Source organism: Sprattus sprattus (genome assembly GCF_963457725.1).
Source record: "Sprattus sprattus genome assembly, chromosome: 3".
Lineage (NCBI taxonomy): Eukaryota > Metazoa > Chordata > Actinopteri > Clupeiformes > Clupeidae > Sprattus > Sprattus sprattus.
The window spans coordinates 23604940-23619939 of NC_137922.1; the positions used below are offsets into that span (position 1 = coordinate 23604940).

General features: G+C 46.7%; 1 protein-coding gene across 1 annotated transcript in view; it reads right to left on the bottom strand.

The window, feature by feature from the left end:
• sh3bp4a (SH3-domain binding protein 4a) overlaps positions 1–15000 on the bottom strand; it is a gene marked incomplete at its 3' end in the record, with an annotated part of 35616 nt that overhangs the window by 15676 nt on the left and 4940 nt on the right. The window contains exons 2-3 of the mRNA XM_080833799.1: positions 8156–8354; positions 3956–6345 (exon numbers count right to left, since the gene is read on the bottom strand). Of these exons, the coding sequence (XP_080689925.1) occupies positions 3956–6345; positions 8156–8276 (2511 nt within the window). The 5' untranslated portion in view covers positions 8277–8354. The remainder of the gene's footprint in view (positions 1–3955; positions 6346–8155; positions 8355–15000) is intronic.

Consider the following 15000-nt stretch of genomic DNA (forward strand, 5'->3'; position numbering starts at 1 on the left):
CGTTATATTTCAACGTGAGGTTGCAGAGACGGCTTTAGTCGAGCTTGAGTCAAGATTGGTATGAAAGTAAAGTAAAAGTCAAGAGTCGCACCTACACACCTAATATTTCCACGTCAGGTTTCAGAGAAAGCTTTAGTCGAGCTTTAGTCAAGAGTGGTAGGTAAGTAAAGTAAAAGTAAAGACTCGCGACTCCACACCCTATATTTTCACGTCAGGCTTCAGCTCTAGAAAAGCCCAAACCGATTTCTGTTTCATTACCATTCATTGGAGGCCCCTGAGGACACGGGGTGGCCGGAAGGCAGGCTGTCTCGTTAGGCTCTAAATCGAGACAAATGTTCCAAGTGTGTAAGTGGCGGACATTACCGCAGGGCTTAACGCGGAGACAAATAGACATGAGCTCAGGCCGAGAGCAAGGCATGTCTGCTAGGAACTGAAACTGTAATTTAAAAATCAATTTGCTCTTGCAAAACGTGTTCCATCTTTCCCTGCCTCTCATTGAGGTGTAGAGTAATGGGACAATCTTTGCCTGATAAATACGCCAGGAGCAATAACACGGCACAGGACAGATGACGATGACACATATTCCTGCCCAGTTTATTTACCATAATTTTGTCTCCACACCATATCCACTTTTTCAAAACTCTTCACACAGTGTGCTTGACAGACACACACCTAAACACATTAATTAAACTCTTGTGAAAATGCACAACAACCACCAAAACACTTACTTCACCCAGACATGATTCAAGCTGTCATAATAATATGGCCTTTCCCAGAAAGACTACTCTGTCAATCAAACAAAAACAACTTAAATCATTGCCAAATGCTGCACACTGCTGCAGTGTGTTGTTGCATTGTTGCATTAGACAAAAGAGAAAAAAGTACGACACTTCTTTACAGTACATATTGTAACACTAACCAAATCAATCTGAAATGCTGCAACATGTTCTATGCTTCAATTGCTGTGGCATACTATAGACAAAAAAGTGTACAAATACTTTTAATTTCTTGTTCAGTAGAAGTCATACTACTACTAGAAGTCTGCCGTAAATCCACAGTATCCTTGGTGTCAGTCAGCAATTTATTACTGTATAAATTTCACATTTACCGTAACGGTCACCCCTGCCTTGAATCTTTAGAAAGATGCGCGTCTTATCCTCTCTACAATCCCTCATGCCCTACAAACATTTCAAGCCAAGCAGCTATCACCACAACACCAACATCAAACTTTTTGATCTGTTGGGTTGCTTGTCACAATACTGTAGATATCACCATTCATCTTGTCACAATACTATGGATATCACTATTGAGTGTGGTAAATACAGTGGAGCTTCATTCATGGGTAATTGTCTCTTACGTAATGATAGACCACGACCTATCCATAGAAAAAATAACTACATCTACAGTATATACTGCCTATAAACGTGCACATTTCAATGCAATATGATTTTTGTATAGATGGTAACAAGGCTCCAAACAAAATAAAAAAATAAACGAAATACATGTTCCGCTAAAATCTGAATAATCTGTTTTATTTCAAGTATTTAGTTTCATTTGTTAACATATTTCCATCAGCAGTTATCTAAATGTTGTCAGGTTTTGAACCTAAAGTTTTGCTGGTGGTGAACAGTAACTGACATTGGGGTAGTTATGACTGTCAAAAGTAGTGGATTGCACTTTAAACCAAGGCAGTGCAGAAGTATCTAAAGGTTAACTCCCATAGTCTAATGATATGGCCAATGTGTGAAGTATTTTGAAAAAGGACAACTCTGACACAAACTGATAGTAAAGAAAACTGTAACACCCAGATATCTGATAAAAGGTTCACTGTATGAAAGAATGGAGAAAAAGAAAACATTGTATAGACTGCACACATTTACCATAAGGACATCAGGATGAGTCTAATGATAGACAATCCAATGATCACAAATCTCACCCTGGGGCAGGAGCGAACACAGATGGCTACAAACTGCACTGAGGAACCCCGCGTCTGTCAGAAGTCTCCAGGGTTGTTAAAGATGTACTTTTCAATGAGATTTTCTAAATAAAATAAACAATATGTTACTGGAGATGTCAGATTGTAAACACACATGCCGTTCAATCTTCTGCAGCATTGGACCAATGTGTGGAGAAAAATTAAACCCTGCTGGAGATGACAGTCTGCTGACTCCAGACGTTTTTACACAGGTGGCTTCAGGAATTTACAACAAAAACCAACAAACAGCTTAAACAACTGGAGACCAAGGGGATTTCAAGCTCACTTTTTTTCTAGACAGTCGCCTTGACAACAAACAACAAAGTCTTTATTTCCCTTTCCCTCCTGCCGATGGCAATTCTGAGAGAGACAGATCAGCTCAAGCATATTACGTTCACAGGCATGAATATATGACAATGGCCTCACTTCAAGTCTGTTCCCTTATCATAACTGTGAAGCTGACAGCGTGTGAGGGTGTTACCACTTTGTTTTAAATGTACCATATTGGCCGAAGAGCAGAGTTTGTGTGTGATATGCTAATGCCTTTCAGAGCCAGCACAGCGCAGCACACAAGGCAAGATCAGAAGCATGGCACCACGCTGTTCCAAGCCAAACACTTTGTACAGTTTTGTATCAGCGCGCACCCCGGCAAGCAATCCCAATACTTTTTTGACAGAACTGGAGCACACCAGAACTTTACTTTGGCATGTTTGGCATTGTTCAACGCCGCGGATGCGTCTGTGTTTAAGGACCCACAGCTCAACACTGCTATTGTTAAAACTTCTCAGAACTAATATCTCCTGACATTCTTAAACTTAACTCACTCAGACGCCCAGTTGGACGAGCGTGGCTGTGGCAACACTAACATTATGGGTAGGGGTACTTCTCCTCACATGCACATATTTGAGTTCTGTTCAGTTCATTCGCTGCGCTGTCACGCTGGATAAAAGAGTCTGCTAAGTAACCAAATCTAAATGTCAACCTTGGCCAGCGGCGCCTGTCACGGTCTGAAACATGCCCTCTGTGCGCATGCGAGCTTACCCAAACACTTCTCCCATCTTCCGTGAGTGCATTCGAGAGGCAAACCTGCTGAACTATGGCTTACGTCATGCAAGACTGTTTGTGTGTGATATGCTAATGTCTTTTTTTTTTCTTCTTTGTGCTTAAGTGGGTGGGTTTATATGTGTTTGTATGTTGATGTGTTTGTGTGCCTCTGTGTGTGTAAGTGTCAGTGTGTGTGTTTATCTGTATGCCTCTGTGGTGGTCTATGGATGCGTGTGTGTTTGCCTCTGTGGATGTGTGTGTGTGTTTGTGTGTGTGTGTGTGTGTGTGTGTGTGTGTGTCTGTGTGTGTGTGTGTGTGAGTATGTGTGTGTGTGTGTGTGTGTGTGTGTGTGTGTGTGTGTGTGTGTGTGTGTGTGTGTGTGTGTGTGTGTGTGTGTGTGTGTGTGTGTGTGTGTGTGTGTGTGTAGGCTCAGCGACCGAAGCATAAGGGGAAGTCTGGGCGGCTGCACTTTTAAGCCCCCTCAGCAGGCCAGATAAGAGGCCCACGATAGCCAAGCTAAGTGCACACACACACACACACACACACACACACACACACACACACACACACACATACACACACACACACACACACACACACACACGCACACACTCTAAGTGCACTCTCATCAGACGCGGCCTGCTACCACACCATCCATCAGAATTAGCCTGATAACAAACCTCCAGAGAGTGTGTGTGTGTGTGTGTGTGTGTGTGTGTGTGTGTGTGTGTGTGTGTGTGTGTGATAACAAACCTCAAGAGAGTGATATATATAAAAGAAAGACAAGGCAGATGCTGAGCAACCTTCTATCACATGGCCAACGGAGAGAAACAAAAGAGCACACTTCATTTAAGATTGTGCTGAGCAGAGCACATCCTGTGAATGATGCATATGTGAGCAGACGTGAAAAAAAACAAGCTTTTATTTTTTACTTACAGTCATCAGCTCCTTCTGGAAAGACTTCCGCTCCTTGATCTCCAGGTTGTTGCAATCCTCTTTGAGCTTCTCCAGAACGGAGGCCACTCTCTCGGGTTCGCTGTCCAGCTCTGCTCGACAGAAGTACGTCAGGGGTAGGTTCCCATATCCCAAAGCGTCGGCGAACGCCCTCCAGTTCCCCACGTTCTCCATCAGTACAGTCCGTACGGAGGCGTAGATGTACGTGAGGAACTTGCAGGGTTTCAGAATCTGCTCCATAAGAATCGTCGTAGTAAGGTCCGGCCCGCAGAAGTATATCGGTTTTACTTTCCCTAAGACCAGAACGTTCTTTACGTGCACGAGGCCGGTCTTTCCCTGATAATATCCTATATACCACTCTTTGGTCCAGAGTTGTCCCTTCAGCTTGATCTTCTCCTCACTCAGCAGAGCAACGACATCCCCTTTTTTGTACTCCAGCAGGTACTGATTCTTGTGCTGACGAATGACTGTTTTGAGCAACTTGCCGAATTTCAGATTGGTGACACAGCGCTCCTGGAACTGTGGGTATTTGGTGGTGATGGCCAGAGGCGAGAGGATGATTTTCCCCACCTCTTTCTTCTTCAGGAACCTTCTCTGCCCGTTGGATCGCGCGTTGGTCTTTGGTGGCGGCTGAGGCGTTTGGACGCAGAACTGAGCCAGGATTCCGTCCTGGTTGTCCTTCACCTGCACCCTCAGCGTGAAATCGGAGATGTCGTCGGCGTCGCGTGACGTGATGAGGTAAATCAACCTGCTCACCTTCCCCAGTTTCACCTGGAAACCCTGCACAGCTCGGGCCTGTTCGTTGGCCTTCACCTCATAGTTACACATGTTGGAGTAGACGCCGATCCGCAGGTCCTGGGGTCTGCTCAGAACGAACTGATGCTTCCCCCATAACTGAAGGGCTACCGGAGGAGCCGAGTGGGCCTGCTTACCAACCTCACTCACGAGCAGAGTCTTTGGGGCACAGTCATGGCCGAATATGGCCACCACGGTTTTAAATGAGGGGTGGATGTGTTTAGGCCCGTACAAACCCAGGGTCAATTTCTTCACCATGTGGTCCCACACTGTTGAGCTGATGGAGATGTTTCGGGCCAGAACCACCACGGCCACGTACATGCAAGGCTCCAGGTTATCCAGCTGGACCTGCACAGTGTCACTGTATATGTAGGCCTGAGGCAGGGGGACATACGGGCCCTCCTTGAAGTCGCTGCGCACACACACCACCTCCGCCAAGTGGGTCCGGTCCTTCTTCACGTCCACCGACACTTTCATCTCCAGCGTGATGGAGGTCTTCACCTCCATGTTGCTCAGCTTGATCTCCACCACGGGGCTCACCGTGGAGAACCGGTCGTTGTTCAGCTCCAGCGGCGGGTCCAGCAGGGCCTTCATCGATATCTGCTGGGTGTCGCCTGGAGCGACGTGGCCCTCGGGGACGTGGATGCTGATGTGAGTGTCGGGCAGCTGCACCGCTCCGCCACAGCTGTCCAGCCTGCAGATGATGTTTGTCTCCACGGGCTGCGTCTGACCCCAGCCTGGGTTCTGACCCAACGAGTCAAGGTCATGGCAGGACCTTGCCAGCTTCCTGTGATTCAACCACGCGGTCCTGAAGTCCTCTCTGCTCTTGAACTGCTCCGGGGATGGGGCCTTTAGGCCACTGAAAAACCCATTGGAAGGCAATGGCTGAGTCTGCAAGATGGATAACTCGGACAGGCTGTAGGACCTTTTGCTCCTGAGGAAGGGGTTGTCTTTACGGAGCATCTGCAAGGCCTCCAGGTTTGGGCTGATGGGCGTGAGGTCGAAGAAGCTATTGCTGTGTCCGTTGGTACTGGTGGTGGTCATGGCGACGGTGCTGGTGGTGGATGGGGATGCGGAGGAGGGTGGTGGAAAACTGTCGAAGAGCAGCAAGTCCATGGCGTTGCGCTGGTTGGCCCTCTCTTGGACGTTCTGATCCAGCAGCCCCTCCATGGAGCCATTGAGGAAGGGATTGGTGGAGGAGGAGCGCATGGAGAAAGGGTTGTTGTTGTAAGGCAGCGAGGGCGTCAGCGTCACCCCGGTCCACTCTCCAAGGAGGTCCAGCTCCTTGGCGCCTTCCTCCGAGACATCCCCGAGATTGTCTATCATGCCACTGTCGCTGAGCGAGGAGTCCCGGTAGTTGACCGGCTGGACGTAGGCAGAGGGGATGTAGCCCATCTCCGTGTTGTTGTGGGCGTACCACCACTCCCCTCCGGACGTGTCCAGCACGTACAGGCGGTCACCCTTGGAGAACTTCAACGTGGTGAAGCTGGATGGACAGTAGTCCTTGATGGCTACCACCTCCCGTGCTGTACCGAATGAGGCTGAGGTGTCCAAGCGTAAGGCACTAGGAGAAGGCACTGCAAACAAGAGAATAAACATCAGTAACTCTTTACATGACGGTCATATTAAATATGATTACCTTCATGCCTCCATTGACTCAAACTATTCTCAAAATGACTCAATGCATTGTTTATGGTTTTTGATTGGGTTAGGTAATAATGAGTGGGACCGAACATTATACACGTCCATGTAGGCGCTGAAAACAAGTATAATGAGAAAATGAATTGACTAGGACCAAATATGATAAATGTCTATGTAAGCACTGAATTCTATATCCAGTCTCTAAACTCTACTGTATATCCAGTCTCTATACTCTTTATGCAATCCCTATACTCTATTCCCAGTCTATATACTCTATATATGTAACAGATGAATAACAATTCATGGTGATCGAGACACTAATGTTAGCCTTGATATCTTTTCAATTATATAAACGTTGTCATGTTACATGTAGCCTTCGGCCTAAGCAACCTTGGCCAAACTTTTTGTTTACTTCTATGAAGGGAGAGGAGGAAAGGGTGTGCAAATGTAGTAATACAATCATCCAATCTGCTTGGAGTAGGGAGTATGAATTATTAGTGTGCTTGCCCGAAGGGAAGCACACTATTGTTCTTCGTTTTTTACTATTTTTTTTATTCTAGTAGTTTTTCTTGCAGCTAACTACTCCTCGCCCGATTGAGATAGAGACGCCGTTCAAACACCAAAACGTCCGGCCCGATCCGGTGCAAGCTGCTATGACTTTTCGTGGCGGTACTCCTTGCCACTCCTTTTTTATTCCTCTTTTTCCATCACCTTTTTTCTCCATAGACTTGCATGGCAGAACTTTGAGGCATTATGACATCATAATAGGCTCATTAAACTGGCTTGCACCTGTGATTCACTGACAACTCTCACTGACACCTGCGCACGGTTCCTCTTCTCTCTCTGTCCCTCTCCATTCAACTGTATAACTAGGAATATTAAGAGACACCTTCCATACCAGGGCTCTACTCACTCATGCATACTCACTCATGTTTACTCACTCGTGCATACTCACTCATGCATACTCACTCGTGCATACTCACTCATGCATACTTACTCATGCATACTCACTCATGTTTACTCACTCATGCGTACTCACTCATGCGTACTCACTCATGCGTACTCACTCATGTTTACTCACTCATGCATACTCACTCATGCATACTCACTCATGTTTACTCACTCGTGCATACTCACTCATGTTTACTCACTCATGCATACTCACTCATGCATACTCACTCGTGCATACTCACTCGTGCATACTCACTCATGTTTACTCACTCATGCATACTCACTCATGCATACTCACTCATGCATACTCATTTGTGCATACTCATTTGTGCATGCTCATCCAGCAGGGAGAGCTGGAGAGCTGACACCTGCCCCAATTCCAAGGCACTTGTTCTCTCGGTCATGGCCGCAACAGAGCAAGCACACTCTCGCAGTTCGTTCACGAAACGCATTCTAGTTGTAGCTTGCTAGCCGACAGCTAATCAGGCTTACATACATCCCCTTTAATTTGTAATTTCATTTACATTAACAACTGATTTTATTCATTTTCATGTCACCCTAGAATAAACCTGAATGTTTTTTCAGAAAGACAGTGCCTAATGATTATAACATCCTCATTACATAGCCTGATTATTAGACACGATTATGTGTTCACAAAGCTCATCTGAATTCACACATCATCTTTTTAAATAGAGAGAACATTTTTGGGTGTTGTTATGTAGCATAGGGCTACACATGCTATGCATCAATCAACATTTCCCAGTGAGGTAATGGGATATTACGACTCACACTGACCTTTGACATCTGTGAGACAAGGTTCAGACACCCCATCGCTCAAATCGATGAGTGTTCCCTCTGACTTGCAGCGTGGAAGAACGTTGTTGTTGTTCGTCACTCGAATTCGGTGGGCGGCCATATTGGTGCAAGCCCCTTTCACACTACTTTCCCATTCCTCAAGAAACACGTATCAGTCATTGGTGGCTTTCCATTTCACCTGCAGGGATAGACAAACGCCACTGTGAACATCTGTAGTGTGTCGAGCTGGGACACCATAAATCCTGCTGAGAAGCTGTCATTTCAAACTACCATGCACACACACGCACACACACACACACACACACACACAAGAACAATAGACAAGTTTATGAAAAAGAAAGTTATTTGAGTATCCCATAGATAACACTCATGCTGACTGGGATGAGAGTAGTTTATAGGATGAATGACTAGGCTATGGTGTCAGGTTTGACGCCGGCATTTACTCTTCTAAATTGCTTTTCAAGGTCTCCGCATCTCAGGACATCCGCCATAGCAACATTTTAAGAGGGCGCAATATTGCATTTCCTGTTCTTGTAAACAAGAGCTTCATGCCAATGGCAATCTCAGCACAGAAGGGGCTTGTTATACCTGTGCAGCACAGCCTATTAGAGTTCTTTACGCTGGACCACTTCCACATATCTTCGCAGAAGGATCATTTCGATTTCCAGTATCTGTCTTCCTCTGTCGGATTTTTGTCAAGAAAATAAGGCACCATTGCAACAGAATATCAATTAGGGAACATCTCTAGCCGGAGGCTACACTAAGACAAGGTTCTCCAAAAGAGGGAATGATAAATACCTATGAGCTTCCCAATGCCCTTGCCCCAGGGGAACTCGTTGGCATTCACACCCCCCTCCCCCCTCCCCCCCCCCCCCCCCCCCACCCCACCCCACCTCTAAGTCTAACAATGCAAAAAATGTCAGAATCTCACGAGCACGAATGTCAGAACGCGTGGACTGCACACGACTCAGTAGCAGCAAGGCATTTCAAGAATGCACATCTGCAAAGAATATCTTTTTCAGCAGCTTCTGGACATAAATACGGTAAATGTTTGCCATCTCTTTACAGCGGCATGCTGTGAGACATCTCGCCAGGAGCATTTGTAAGTAAAGATGCCGGGGTAGAATATAAAGTGGGGGTTATACGTTTATTTCCCTCTCCTCTGGTCTGCACTGTGCTTTAATTGGGGTGGTCCCGGGGATACGGGGACATCAAAGGACGACTATGGAGATGCACCCTGTGGCGCTGCGGCAGCAATTAGCCATGTCCAAGCGCCCACAGAGTTTAAACATACCACAAGTTCACCCCTAAAGCCAACATCACATCACATGTCAGCAACACATCCAGAGCTGGGGTTGCTGTCTCTGCATGACAAACACACAGGGAGAGAGAGAAGGACATAGAGAGAAAGAGTTATAGAGAGAGGGAGAGAGAGAGGCAGGCAGGGACACAGATATGATAGATAGAAACAGAGAGAGAGAGAGAGTGACAGAGAGGGAGTGAGGGAGAGAGAGAGGGAGAGACAGGTAGGGACACAGAAAGATATACGATAGATAGAGACAGAGAGTGATGGAGAGAGAGTGAGCGAGACAGAGAGAGAGAGAGAGAGAGTGAGGGAGTGAGAAGAGAGAGAGAAAGAAAGGTAGGGACACAGAAAGACAGAAAAGATAGATAGAGACAGAGAGAGAGAGAGTGAGGAAGAGAGAGTGAGGGAGAGAAATGCATAGGGACACAGAAAGACACATACAATAGATAGAGACAGAGAGAGAGAGAGTGAGGGAGAGAGAGAGGGTGAGAGAGAGAGAGAGGGAGAGAGACAGACAGGCAGGGACACAGAAAGACAGATACGATAGATAGAGACAGAGAGAGTGAGGGAGGGAGAGAAATACATAGGGACACAGAAAGACAGATACAATAGATAGAGAAAAAGAGATAGAAAGAGAGAGATAGAGAGAGGGGAAGGATGAGAGATAGTCTAGCAGTGGCAGACACAGATTTGTGGAGGCTGTCTGATGTGTAGGCAGGGGCCATTGTAATCTTCTTGTTATATTTTATGGCTTCTTAAGGTAAGCAGATGTTTGGCATGGAGGAACAGAGCTGTAGCCTTTATGCAAGATTACTGAGAGCGATGGCACGTCAGGGGACGGCTGTAAATCTGTCTCCCACCGACGGGAGAACTTTCATCATAGCATGTGATGTGGAGAGCCAGAGGGGGGGAGTGGACTCCGAGTCAGACAGCAGAGCAGCAGAGTGTGTGTGTGTGTGTGTGCGTGTGTGTGTGTGAGAGAGAGAGAGAGAGAGAGAGAGAGAGAGAGAGAGAGGCAGGGAGGCAGAGATGAGCGTGCATTCCGTGTATGAATTAACATTTCAGTGGCTAAGAAACGGCTGAATGTTTTTTAATATATACAGTATATTGGGCTTAAATATGGCCCTGCGAGGTAATATCTCCTGAGCTTGAATACAACAGATAAATCCTAATCTTTCCAATCTTCAAAACCCAATATGGGTCTATAATGGGGTCTCATTCATGCTTTTAAGAGCATACAAACCCGTTCTGCTACGAGTGGGGGAAACAGTTTGGTGTTTGGCTGTTCTGTTTTGATTTGTGGTAAATGTATTTCCCACCCCAGATGCCTAAAAACACATTTGCTGTCTTGATGTTTTCCATCTGAGGACTGAGATGATAGGCAGTGATCCAGTGCAGAGAAAATAATCCCAGAGGCTCTTTCGCACTAGGTGGGGAAGACATAATCCTACAACCATCTATCTCCATAGAAAGATTTTTCTCCTGTGCTGTCAGGCTTTCGAGGATGAGAAGGAAGATGGTGGGCTGCTGCTGGTTTATTTGGCATTGGTTTATTTGAGTATTTATACATGTTTCGGCAACTTAACTTATGATACATAACTTAAGATACATTTTCATTTTTGACACATTTATCTAGACCAACATATGGAGTGAAAAAAAGCAATGTCATGATGATCATACACTTTCTAATGTCCCACTGGGCCGTTAAAAGCAAGTCTGAATTGGGTCAGACGCATTATTGCCTTCACCTCTCATACCCCTGCCCAAAAAGTGCTCTGCCTTGCTTTTAGGCTTAATCCATAATTCAGGCCATCTGCTGGGTCATGGGACAGCTCGTTTGCTGTGAGAACAGGGACGGTTTCAAAAGAATCGAGTCCCTTTTGCCGTCGACACCAAACAGAACAAATGTCACCCTCGAGCCTCACTTCACCCAGCGGCCCGTGACCTCTGTCCCTGACGAGTGTGTGTACGTCCAGCGCCAAGACCTCTGTCCCTGATGAGTGTGTGTACGTCCAGCGCCAAGACCTCTGTCCCTGATGAGTGTGTGTACGTCAAGCGCTAAGACCTCTGTCCCTGACGAGTGTGTGTACGTCCAGCGCCAAGCCTCTGTCCCTGACGAGTGTGTGTACGTCCAGCGCTAAGACCTCTGTCCCTGATGAGTGTGTGTACGTCCAGCGCCAAGACCTCTGTCCCTGATGAGTGTGTGTACGTCCAGCGTCATGCAACAGTAGGTATCACTTCCCTGGTTACTGACTCTCACAGGGGGAGTTTGGTGGGCCGGTGGTTATAGGGTTCACTGCTGTGAGTGTGTGTGTGTGTGTGTGTGTGTGTGTGTGTGTGTGTGTGTGTGTGTGTGTGTGTGTGTGTGTGTGTGTGTGTGTGTGTGTGTGGTTACTGACTCTCACAGGGGGAGTTTGGTGGGCCGGTGGTTATATGGTCACTGCTGCCGAACCCACAACCATGCAGTGACTCACCCTAATATTATGTCACCACCCTAAAAGACTTTCCTTCAGCGTCAGACACATAACGACCCAAAGGTCCCTGGATGGGGGAGCCGCAGATGAAGTTGTTTATGGATTAATCCAATGATCACAACTACCCCACGGTGTGTGTGTGTGTGTGTGTGTGTGTGTGTGTGTGTGTGTGTGTGTGTGTGTGTGTGTGTGTGAGTGTGTGTGTGTGTGTGTGTGTGTGTGTGTGTGTGTACGAGAGAGAGACTCCCACCCGCTAGACATGATGAATTGGAAGCCGATGCAGACTGTCACCCATTTGTCACCAACTTTTGAGTTCACTGAAAAGTTTGCCTCCACAGTTCTCTGTTCTCAGTAGCGGGTGGGAGTCTCTCTCTCGTACACACACACTCACACACACACACACACACACATACACACACATACACACGCCGTGGGGTAGTTGTGATCCCAAGCTCCCAACTCAATAATGTAACCAACCTCGTAAAATATAAAAAAAGGAGGTACAATGGGGACAAGGGGAGAGATGTCGCACTTCTGAAAAGCAAAGACAAAAAAACATCCTCGCCGTCTTTCGGCACTTCTCTCTGTCTGCGAACAGAGCTGGCAACTTCAAGCGCAATCCTTCAGCAAACCTCCGAGAGTGGGCGGAAATAAAAAACGCAGTCGCGCCACTTCACTTGCATCAGCAGGGCATTCATCTTAATCTTTTCACCATTCATTTCATCACAGCTTATTAACTTATATCAACTCTGTCCTTTAGCCCTCACTTAAAGCGCCAGAATATTAATTGCATCATTAAAACCGGGTTGTAAATAATCTGCTTAATGCAATAAAACGACACAAGTTATTTACGGGAATCCTGGAGCCGTCAGGGTGCTGTGAGTGATGGTGAAATGCAGGGATAGCGAATAGTGCCTCTGGGGGGGGGGGAAATAGTCCAGATAAATCAAACGGGGAGGTCATGTCCTCTTCAACAACACCAGGCTTTTCTTCTCTGAGCCATGGAGCCAGACTACCTAGCAGAGTAAGCACCATCCAGGCAAATATTAGTGCAAGTGTCAGGGTCAGGTAAGGCAGCCAAGTCATTTCGCCTCGTGCCGCTCTCCATTAGTAGTACACTTCTGCTGGAGGGAGCGAAAAGTCTGTTTGGATGGATGCCCCTGCATGAAACACACTTATTGAACAGCTTGCGATAGAGGGAGTGAAAGGGATGTTTGGATTGATGCCCCTTGCATGAAACAGACGTATTGAACAGCTGTGAGATGCAATGAGACCAGTATGAATCACCGTGGCTTATCAGGAAGGGATTCTCCCAATGCTCTAAATCCTTTAGTGATGTCATGCGCAAAGAGGATACAATGAAGCTTACTCAACACTTTCTTCTACTGGCTGGCCTGTCAACACTGCGATCCTCTGCCACTTTTCAAATCAATAAACGCTACAGACACACAGTCTCTGTCTCTCTACAGGTACGGCACCCCCAAGGTCATGGGGTCCCTCTCCCAGGGAATACGAGCACTGACAAAATGTACTACTAGTCCCTGCCAGTAAGTCACACTGTTCTAAAACATCTGCTAAACGACTACGTAACTGTAAATGTAAATGAGTGATCACACACGGCGGCCGACTTGTGCGGGGGATTAGCCGCTAGCTTCAACAAAGGCCCTGGCTAAATTAATAAAGCTGTTCGGGGGCAGAGCTCCATTCCCAAACCCAGCACACACACACACACACACACACACACACACACACACACACACACACACACACAGACACACACACACACACACACACACACACACAAACACACACACATACACACACCAACTCTCCCCTTTCGGGCAGCAACACAAATTTCATCATTAGCTTTGCTGAGGTTTCTCCCCTGGCATTACAGTAAGGACTGGCAGTAATCCTCTGCGCTCCTGCGAGCCCAAGCTGGCCACGACGCTGGAGTGTGCATATTTAATAACTGAGGGAGCACAGTCTTATTCATACCTCGCCCAATGCCTTTTCCTAACAATAAGACTTTGATTATTTTGGGGAGAGGATTAGCGTGGCTAAGCCTGTACTGGAGTTCCTGTTCATTATGAAATGGTACACCGCAAAATTTGCACAATGCAAAATGATGACTGAGGATGTTTCGGTGATGAGGACAAATACATCTTGTTTCTCTTTCTGTCTCTTTTTCTTTGTTTTTTGCCAAGTCCACAGATCGAAAAGAAAATAGCGACGGGTTTGTTAGTGCACCTCTGTTCCTCAGGGCTGAGGCACATTGCAAGCTTGGCATTTCTTACCTCCAGCAGGTTCAATGTGTGTGTGTGTGTGTGTGTGTGTGTGTGTGTGTGTGTGTGTGTGAGTGTGTGTGTGTGTGTGTGTGCGTGCGTGTGTGTGTGTGTGTGTGTGTGTGTGTGTGTGTGCGTGCGTGCGTGCGTGCGTGCGTGCGTGCGTGCGTGCGTGCGTGCGTGCGTGCGTGCGTGCGTGTGCTGGGTTTGCCCAACTGTGTCAATGCAAATGCAACCATGTGTGCTTTTCTCTCTCAATGCATGAACAAGCATTAGGGAAATTATACGTATGTGTGTGTATGTATAGCTGAATGATATGTGTGCGTGTGCGCGCGCGTGTGTGTACGTGCACATGTGCTCGTGAGTGTGTGTGTGAAATGTTTATTCTGTATACGCATCTGTGTGATGTATATTTAGCTACATGTGTGTGTGTAAGGATGACAGCAAGATAGAGAGTAAGACTAAAAAAAATACAGCAAGAGAGAGAGGGCAGAGAGAGAGAGAACATGCACGTGTGCGTATGGCATGCACGTATGTGTGTGCTTTGGCCTGCAAGTAATGAACCGTCCTCAGAGTTTTCAGCTGAGTTTCAAATGTTTCAATGCAGTGCAAGAGTGCATTGGGGCATTAGGGTTATAGCCAGAGAGAGAGAGAGAGGGAGAGAGAGAGAATGAGGGAAAGAGAGAGAGAATGGGAGAAACAGGGGGATAAAGGGAGAGACAGAATGAGGGAGAGAGCGAGAAGAAGGGAAGAGAGGGA